At 39.1% G+C, this 8,994-nt stretch overlaps 1 protein-coding gene across 1 annotated transcript; it reads left to right on the forward strand.

Annotated features, from left to right (window-relative positions):
* Positions 1-425: 425 nt before the first annotated feature.
* On the forward strand, positions 426-6,691 carry LOC104402364 (plasma membrane calcium-transporting ATPase 1; the record flags this gene model as incomplete). The annotated part of the gene is made up of 2 exons (XM_010010234.1): positions 426-608; positions 5,223-6,691. Coding segments are annotated over 2 exons (495 nt in total), but the record flags the coding sequence as incomplete, so codon positions are not given.
* Between the last annotated feature and the right edge of the window lie 2,303 nt (positions 6,692-8,994).

Consider the following 8,994-nt stretch of genomic DNA (forward strand, 5'->3'; position numbering starts at 1 on the left):
TGGCTACTTTCATTAAATTATGTACCTCATTTGAGGTAACACATTAAGTTCATCTGAAAGCTGTAGATACAAGCACAGTCTACAGAATTAATGGCTCTTACAACTCCAGTACTGCTTCTTCCTGGCATAGTCAAGTAATGTTAAAGTGGAATTCTGTGTCCCTAGCAAGGATTTTCTGTAGTCCAGGTTTGTATTTCACATCTTAGTTGAAGTGGTAAGGATATTCATAGCTTTGCAGCTTTTCAGGTGGAGAGATCCCTCTACATTGGTGCATTTATCCCATTTACAGATTTTGTGTTTTTTCAACTTTGCTAATTGTATGTAGAATATTATGTTAAGCCTTAAATCTGGTACTACTCTTTTCTTTTATTTTGTTTCTTTTTTTTAAAGAATAATCCTGATTCATATTTTTCATTCACCGATAGTTGATTTCAACAATTCCGACCAGCCGCCTGAAATTCCTTAAAGAAGCTGGTCATGGAACACAAAAGGAAGAGATTCCTGAAGAAGAACTAGCAGAAGACGTAGAGGAGATTGATCATGCTGAGAGGGAATTACGTCGTGGTCAGATCTTGTGGTTTAGGGGCCTAAACAGGATACAAACTCAGGTATGGTGTTGAAAAAGGTAGGACAAAGAGGGTGTTATGAGGGAATTCTCTCCATCTCCAGTCATTTAACTAAGGTGGCAGTTCTAACTCGTGTGACTGAGACTGTCAAAAGGGGGTATGGATGGATGTGCAATCCCTCAGTCCTCTGTTTTCTTCAGCTCTAAATGCAACTCTTGCCTGTGTATCTCTATTAAAAAAAGTGCCTTTTCTCTTTACTTTTTGTGTGTTATAGATGGGATGGTCCTTTCTCTTGTTCTCTCTCTCTCTTGCTGAGCAAGCTGTCACAATCTCTGATTCCTTGCAGATGGATGTAGTGAATGCTTTCCAGAGTGGAAGTACCATTCAGGGGGCTCTAAGGCGGCAACCCTCCATCGCCAGCCAGCACCATGATGTAACAAATATTTCTACCCCTACACATGTAGTGTTTTCCTCTACTACTGCTTCTACTACTGTGGGGTGTGAGTGTGTGTTCCTAAAGTGCATGAAATTAACATTGCCTAATTCACGTACCTAACGTTTCTCATTTTCTCCTTAGTACTTAAAATCATCGTTCAGGCTTTTATAGAGCTCTTCCACAAAGTGGAGTCCTCAAGACTTTTTTTTCTTAGAGGGCTGAGAACAGGTGGAACAGTTTCAGCAAAAGACTTTAATGTGAAAGCTGTGAGCCTGCACATCCTGTGCCTTCATCCATTTGTGTACAGGGGGATGTTTAAGATAAAATGGGAAAACTGTTGTAAATGTTCGAGTATATGCCTCTTAGGGTGACTTACATTGAGTAAGTGAATTAACTGTATAGTCATGGACCCAGGTCAACAAAATAGATGTCTTGCACTGCAGCACAAGTGATACTTAAGGTAAACAAGCTGATGGGAAAGCAAATGGTATGTTAGAAGTATGAATGTAGTTAGAACATGGAACACTAAATACATTTTCTTTGTAGCCTGTAAGGAGCTTCTGAATCTCTGCTTTTGTTGGACCTTTTTAACTGAATAACACAACTTTCTCAACATCAGGATTCAGGTGGCGAAACATTGCTTCTAAAATGCATGCAAGTCAGAAGAAACATTTCATTAGCTAATATAAAAGGAAAATAAGGTTTAAACATTGAATGTTCAAATTTCCATTCAAATCTGAAGGGGTTTTTCTCTCTAGGTTCTTCTGGCAGCAGTTCATAAGCCATCAGTCAAAGTAAAGTTTGCCTCACCTTAATTCTGCCCTTTTCATATTGTCCTCTAAGTGGCATTTTGGTTACAGCCTTCCTCTCTGTAGAGGCTAGAGACTTAATTACTCACATATATAGGTTTAAACTCTGGAGTCTGCATGAAGATGCGTAACAGTTGTAGCTGAATACTGATAGCTAATACCTATTGCTGAAAGTTTTCCATCTTAATTATATATTCCATGTTTAACTTCCTTCTTAAATTTCCTAGAGACTGGTTAAATAATTACTTTTTAAAATGGAGAGGGTTTTTCTTCCCCCTGCTTTCTTTTTAAACTTCCAGATTACCAGATGGATGAAGACCCTTAATTTCAGGAGCTGTCTTAAAAGAAATGTTCTCTCTTGTTTTTTCATTTGAGTGGGTTGGAGTTTTTTTTGGCTTTGGCCAGAATTCCTGTGTGAGTATCAAGAAGTATTTGCCTCTGTACTTGTTCTCCATTGGTGAGACAGGTATTTTCCTACCTTGCAGTAGTGTTGAGAAGCTCGGCTCACAAATTCACATGCCTCAGGAACATGGAATGTGAAAAGTAGATTTAACACTAAGGATGCACAGGATTGCATCTCCTAGTTAAAATGCTAATTAGTAACCTGTATCCCTAACTACACTCAAGAACATTAATTAGACATTCAGAATTCTCTAGAGAGCAACTTCATGCCATGTTGCTATTTGATCAGAATCTAAAGGGCACTGCAGCATCTCATTGCATCAAATGACCAATGCAGATACGGAGCTACAATAGCAGAGAACTAGTTTTTGATCCTTACTAAGTAGTACAGCCTTTTCTACACCCTCCAGGAGAGCAACTTTTGATAACTAATAAGTATTAATGGGAAGCAGATGTGTTATTTCATTATATGTCTTTCTCAGAGGTGTTTGTTGGAAAATTGTTCAGCTGTTCCTGTGAAGTGAGGTTGCAACTCATAAGCAGCCATCTGGCTTAGAAGGATTTGGAGTGCTTACTGCATTCCTTGCCATTCTGGTACTAGTATGAGAAAGGTCCGATGACAGCATAAATTACACTTAATAAATTGTCTTGTTTGCTCCTCACTTATGCAATTTATTTATAGTTATCCCTCTCATCTAATTGTCTTTAGTAGCTGAAAATAAAGCCTTCAAAACACTAGATTTTCCCTTTTTAAGTAAAACTTAAAATGCTGATGGTCTGATTTCTGCCTTCATGGCTGGATTCTCTGAGAATCCTGGCTTCTTACGAGTGTCTAAACCACTTGTTTAGTATGCATTCTGCATGGGAATCAAGACTTTATTGTGGGTATGCTTATATTCCCATGACAATTACATCTGCCCTGTTAAGCCAAAATTGTTTTCCATTTCTGCTTATGTTCTAACTTACCATCTGTAAGCAATGAAAAACCAGTCCCACGAGGCAGTCGTATTTCATTCTGCCACATAAATCAGTGGCACAGTGGGATGCAACACGCCAAATAAAGGCATTGCAAACTTTCAGTCTGGCATTGTCACTGCTAATTTTCTTGGTAAGTGCCAAGACAGTTTATGCAGCTTGCTGGACTTGTTTAAAGCTCATGTAACACGCCAACTCCTTAACACCGTGCTCTAGTTTTTCGTGTGATGAACAGTAAAGTACTAGCTGCTGTCGTAGTATTTTGCTTCTCAAGCACATTCAGGGTATTCCATGCCCTCCCTGTATTTGTAGTTATGCCCCTCCTTGTCTGTGTGCCCTCCTCTGCTCCCGCCCCAGTTTTCATGGGTAATGGGGCTCAGCTGTGTACCTGTAGTATAAAATGGGGCCACAATGCTTTTGAGTGAAATTCTTTGTGCAAATACTCTGAGGGAGTAGGGGTGGGGAACAGCGCTGTTTCTGGAGGCCGAAGAACACGGTCAGGACCTAAGGCTCTTATCTGCAGTGATTCTGTGTTAACAAATTTGATAATGCGTTGCTTTTGGGGAGCACTTCTGTTTTCAGTGAGGTTGCTTGGTGTATTTTAGCTGCTTTGAAGTCTGCCCTTGATCTGCTTGACCTTCCACCTTCATCCCTTCACCTGGAAGTCACTTTATTTTTACTACCAAGGAACTCTGTGGAAGCACTAGTCATGACGCATTTCTTGACTTGAAACAAGTCATCTTGGATGTACTTAAAAATATCTTTAAATTGGACTTACTGTTTGTAACAGTAAGTTCTTGTTTACTACAGAGCTGCTCTGCTGCTTACTGTACAACAGAGGAGCTTTAGGATTGAAACTGCTTTGCTGGAGCTACCCAGGGTAGAGATGTTGAGAACTGGACAGGGAGTCAACGGAAGGGGAAAACTGTATCTTGACAAAAGGGCTGGACAGAGGAGTTACTGACTGCTGCCTAAGTTTTTGTTTTATCAGTTCAAGAATGAGTCCTTTATTCCTGTAGTTGGTGAGGGAAACGTGTGGGGTGTGGGAGGAAAAGGGGGTGTGGGCAGGGAGTTTCATCATTTCACAATTTGGAATGCTTAAATTCAAGTCAAACCTGGACATGCACAACTTGCAAAATGGAGGTGTACTTTTATCTAATTTCACTCTAGAATGTTATGCATTCTGTAAACTTAGCTTTCTGACTTGAAAAACATTAGTTAAGCAATGAAAGGACTTGAAATAATACTCACCTTGGGAATTTTGTCCATGAATTCAGTGTAAATTGAAGACCTTGAGCAAAGGCTGATCACCTGCTTTTCTCATACTTCGTGCTACTTGAATAGTCTCTTCCAAGTTACAAGCTGTCACGGCTACTTAGTTGTGCAATACAGTATTCAGTTTCCTAGTTCTGGTCTTAAGTTTCCAAAGCACTGTTGAGTAAGGAGCTTTCTGTAGTGTGGTAAATGGGTATATACTCGAATATTTACAGCTGTTACAGTGGTATTCTTTTTTGCATGACTCTTTGTAAGTGTCCGGTCATTGTGACATTGGCTTACACTTGCTTGGCTTTTTCATAGTCAGTTGACATCCTAATTCCTAGCATGAGAATTAGTAACCCTTTTATCCTCTAACTTACTTTCAGCCTCTCCCCTTTTCCCCCACTCCCACCTCCCCCAAGTATTCAATAAAACACTCACTGAGATTTATTTAATTTGTGAATAAGTTAATAAATGTTGCCCTCACTTCTGAAAAACGCTTAGCCCATGTTAAGCAATTGAACAATTCTAGTGCCATGTCTGAATCTTTAGGCCCTTCAGCTTTTTGCAGTGCTTTTACAATTTTTATTCCTACTGTGTAGACTGGCAGTGCTCTACTGAAACGCTCTTCATTTCTTACAGTTTATTGCAAGTTCCACTGCATCATATACAAATCCGATTCACCCATGTCTAGCTGTTTGTGGATTCAAACTCATAAGAACCATGCCATTGCCAGAAATCTGCAGCATTCTCACAACCTTTCTTCTTCGTTCACAGATCCGAGTGGTGAATGCATTTCGTAGCTCCTTGTACGAGGGGCTAGAGAAACCTGAGACACGAAGTTCAATTCACAATTTTATGACGCATCCTGAGTTTAGAATAGAAGACTCCGAGCCTCATATTCCCCTTATTGATGATACTGATGCTGAAGATGATGCTCCAACAAAACGCAACTCTACTCCCCCACCCTCTCCCAATAAAAATAACAATGCGGTTGACAGTGGAATTCACCTTACAACAGACATGAACAAGTCTGCTACCTCTTCATCCCCAGGGAGCCCGCTACATAGTTTGGAAACATCACTCTGATTGTAAGCTGAATGTTAACACACTAGCTGCATTGTAAAGAAATTGAAACTGGGTCTCTTCACACATTATGATGGACAAGATGATATTCTTGTCTCGGACTTCAACAGAAGACACACTTGTACGAATGTAGATTTATTTTTTTAAAAAACAAAAGCTTTCTGCCAGACTGGAGGGTGCTTTTCTGGGGGTGGGAGTAATAATGAACTCTGACAGATAAACAGTAACTCAGCATAAGTGACTTGTGGATCATCTGTTGTACTTAAGAATGGTCCTGAACAGTGTGTTAGCAGAGCTTTAGTTTATCATGATCCTTTTCTGAGGGGAAGACTGGGAAGGGCAAGAAGGCCCTGGATCGTTGAATTGATACTTTAATTTCTGCTGTTGGCTGTTAATAATTTGGATTATTTATGTTTATAAATGATACAGATCTGTTTACAAGGTTTGTAGATACTTTTTTGTTCCTGTTCATAGATGGGAAGCTTCCTTATAAATGATGCAGAGAAAAAATAAAAAAACAAAACAAAAAAACTAGTCCTTCAAATACTGCTGTATTTTCAGGAAAAGGGTGTTTCTATTGAAACTGTACTAAATTTTGCCTGCAATTTACCTTGTTAAATATTGTAGATAAATTGCTACTACTAATAGCCAAATAGACAACACTAATGCTTTGTAAAAACATGAGCAGTGGTGTTCTAATGAAGTTATGGCCTCTGTCCTAATTAGTTTCTTAAATACATTTACTACTTAATGGTTTTGAAACAATTGTTTAATTTTTAAAAATTTTGAGAAACATACTGAATAACTTTTGTTCAGAACTTAGTAGGATTGTTTAATGCAGGACATCAATATGTGATGGAACTTGCTTGAAATATTTCTGTTATCTCGGGCAAAATGGATTAAATCAAAATACATCAGAATCTTAGTCCTTTGTTTTTGTCTAAACATGTTAGTTTAGTGCTGTCTTGGTGAACTGTGAGTGGAACTGTGATTTTTATTTTATTTTATTTTTTTTCTAATCTATAGAATCCTTCATGCAGCATGAGGGCTGTTGGCATTTTGAAAGGTTGTTAGTGGGTAGCATACATGTTCTCCTTTTTGTTTTTGAAACTTGTTTGTAAACATGAATAAATCTGCCCTTTTGTTAAAATAAAATTGCAGCAATTGTTTCTTACAGATGATTTTTTCTTCTCAGCTCCTTCACTGGAAACACTGAAAAGTACTCTTTTGTATTGCTGGTTAACTTCACAGTGCAATTTCAAGATGGTAACAGCCCCACTAACAATAGTACTTTGGGTAAATGGAGTCATGGTGGCTGCCTCCAGAATGAATGTAAGCTAAAGTACTCAAAAGTCTTCACTGAGCCAAAAGGATACTCCTTGGGAATGAATAGGTCTGCCTGAAATTCTGAGACTTTCTGTGAGTACTGCGTGATAAATGTATCCCTGACCACTTAAGTGAGGGGAGACTGAGAACTGACATACAGCACGGGTGAAAATACATTTTTCAGTTGATTAACATCTTGTGCACCAAAACTGACCTGCTAGCGATTGACTGAAGAAGTTACGGTCTGCCTCAAGGATGATGGAACAGTACTTGGTCTAGTACTTCCTCATGTTTTCTAGGTCTGATACAGCTTAGAAGAGCAACTGAAGAGATGAATCATGAACTCTATTTCTTCCTTTCTTCTTCCAGTTCTGTGTTCTTTAGAATTTGGGGGGGGGGGATTTAAAGAGGTCCCTTCAAAGGAGTGCAGGAATTGTTGGTAATGAGGGAGAAGATAATACTAGAGCAAAGGGCAGAAATGAGCAGGTTAGGAAGCTCAAGGGTATCTTCCCTTTGTGGTGGGGTACATGCATGCTTGGGTTTGTCCTTTAGTGGATGATGCTCAACTTGTAGCACTGTATCCCACTGTCAACCACTCCTGACTTCAGTCTTTTCTATTGTACTTAAGTAAATACACTGAATTCTAGGCAAGGGGGGGTTTGCACTTGACACTTTGTATAGTGATTTCTCCCACATATTTCTAGCATTTCCCTTAAGTCATAGTTTTTATCTAAGAGTGCTTGGTAGGGGGATCAGTTTTTATGGAAGCTGTTTTCTCCCTACTACAATAGTTAGATAAGCATTGGCTTAAAATGATGAGAGTTTCTTTACCCATGAAGTACACTACCATGTGAGAAAGTATCTTCATTTAATTTCATTAACACATCATAATTTAACTTCATATGATGACAGACTAATTTTTCCCTCTCTTCTAGCTGTGATCATGACTGCATGTTAACTTTTTTGGAATAAAGCCTTTTGAGGGGAATGGGAGGGTGAATGTAGGCTTTGTACATCAGTGGTCCTTGATTCTGTTGACAGGAAACTTCTTTACAGAAACAAGGAAAAGTTGTTCAAGAGTGGGGTATGCTTTCTTTGTGATCTCAAGAAATCAAATTATGTTGCCTAGATTATGAAATGATTATCACTGAGCTCATGAGGCCTTCATTGCCTTTCTGGTTGTAAGGTTTACTTGTCTTTCTTCTTGTAACTGAAATAAATAAAAGTGCTGTTCATCTCAGTCTGTATGGGGACTGAAATTCTTGAATGCCAGTACAGTACTGATTTAAACCTGAAATGCATGCCAATTCTGTAAAACAGCTCTTGCTATGATTTTAAACTCATTCTGTTTTGAGAGGTCATGGTGTACGTGGCATTATGGTCAAGCAATAGTAACTTACAAATGCAGTTCTAGACCGGCTGCTGTTTGAAGTGGCTTAAAATGCAGTATTCAGGGTAGGATGTCTACTGTACATGTGTACGAGACAAATGTTAGGACATATAATCTTGGCTTTGAGGGAGGGGTTGAAAATTGTAGTCTAAGGGACTCATTTTTTCTGTATTGGTCTTAACAGGAAGATGAAAATGCTGCATCACTGAGTAGTCTGGAGAGAATAATGGAAACAAATGCCTTAATGCCAAACCACTAGGTAAACGCAGCAAGTCTAAGCAGCCAAAAGATATGAACTAACACTCTCAGACTTCCTTAGAATAAAAGGAAGCTTTCCAATGTGTTTCAAAGTGAGCAAGCACAAGTAATATTCATGGAAAGATAACTCATGAATGGCTGGATGTATTGGGAAGTTCTTCCAAAGGCCTTGATAAGTTCAGTGTCCACTGCCAGTAGTGCCAGTCTCTGAAGACTCCTAGAAGAATCCAGATCATATTAAGCTTTGCATAAATTAAAGTACAATGCCAGAATGTCCGTACTGCTTTTCTGATGCAAATACTTGCTTCTGAAGAGTTCCTGCTTTTTTCCACCTTCACCTTCTTCCCCAAGCAGTGCGTATCCTCTGATCTTGCAGATTTCAAGCCCTCACTGAAATATCTTAACTCTGTTGGATGAGCCTGGCCAGCATAGAGGGTCCAGCTCCAGCCTATCTCTGGACTGAACTGGTCTGCTTATTCAGGGCCAGGT

This window comes from Nestor notabilis, unplaced genomic scaffold (genome assembly GCF_000696875.1).
Source record: "Nestor notabilis isolate BGI_N333 unplaced genomic scaffold, ASM69687v1 scaffold3022, whole genome shotgun sequence".
In the NCBI taxonomy this organism is placed as follows: domain Eukaryota; kingdom Metazoa; phylum Chordata; class Aves; order Psittaciformes; family Psittacidae; genus Nestor; species Nestor notabilis.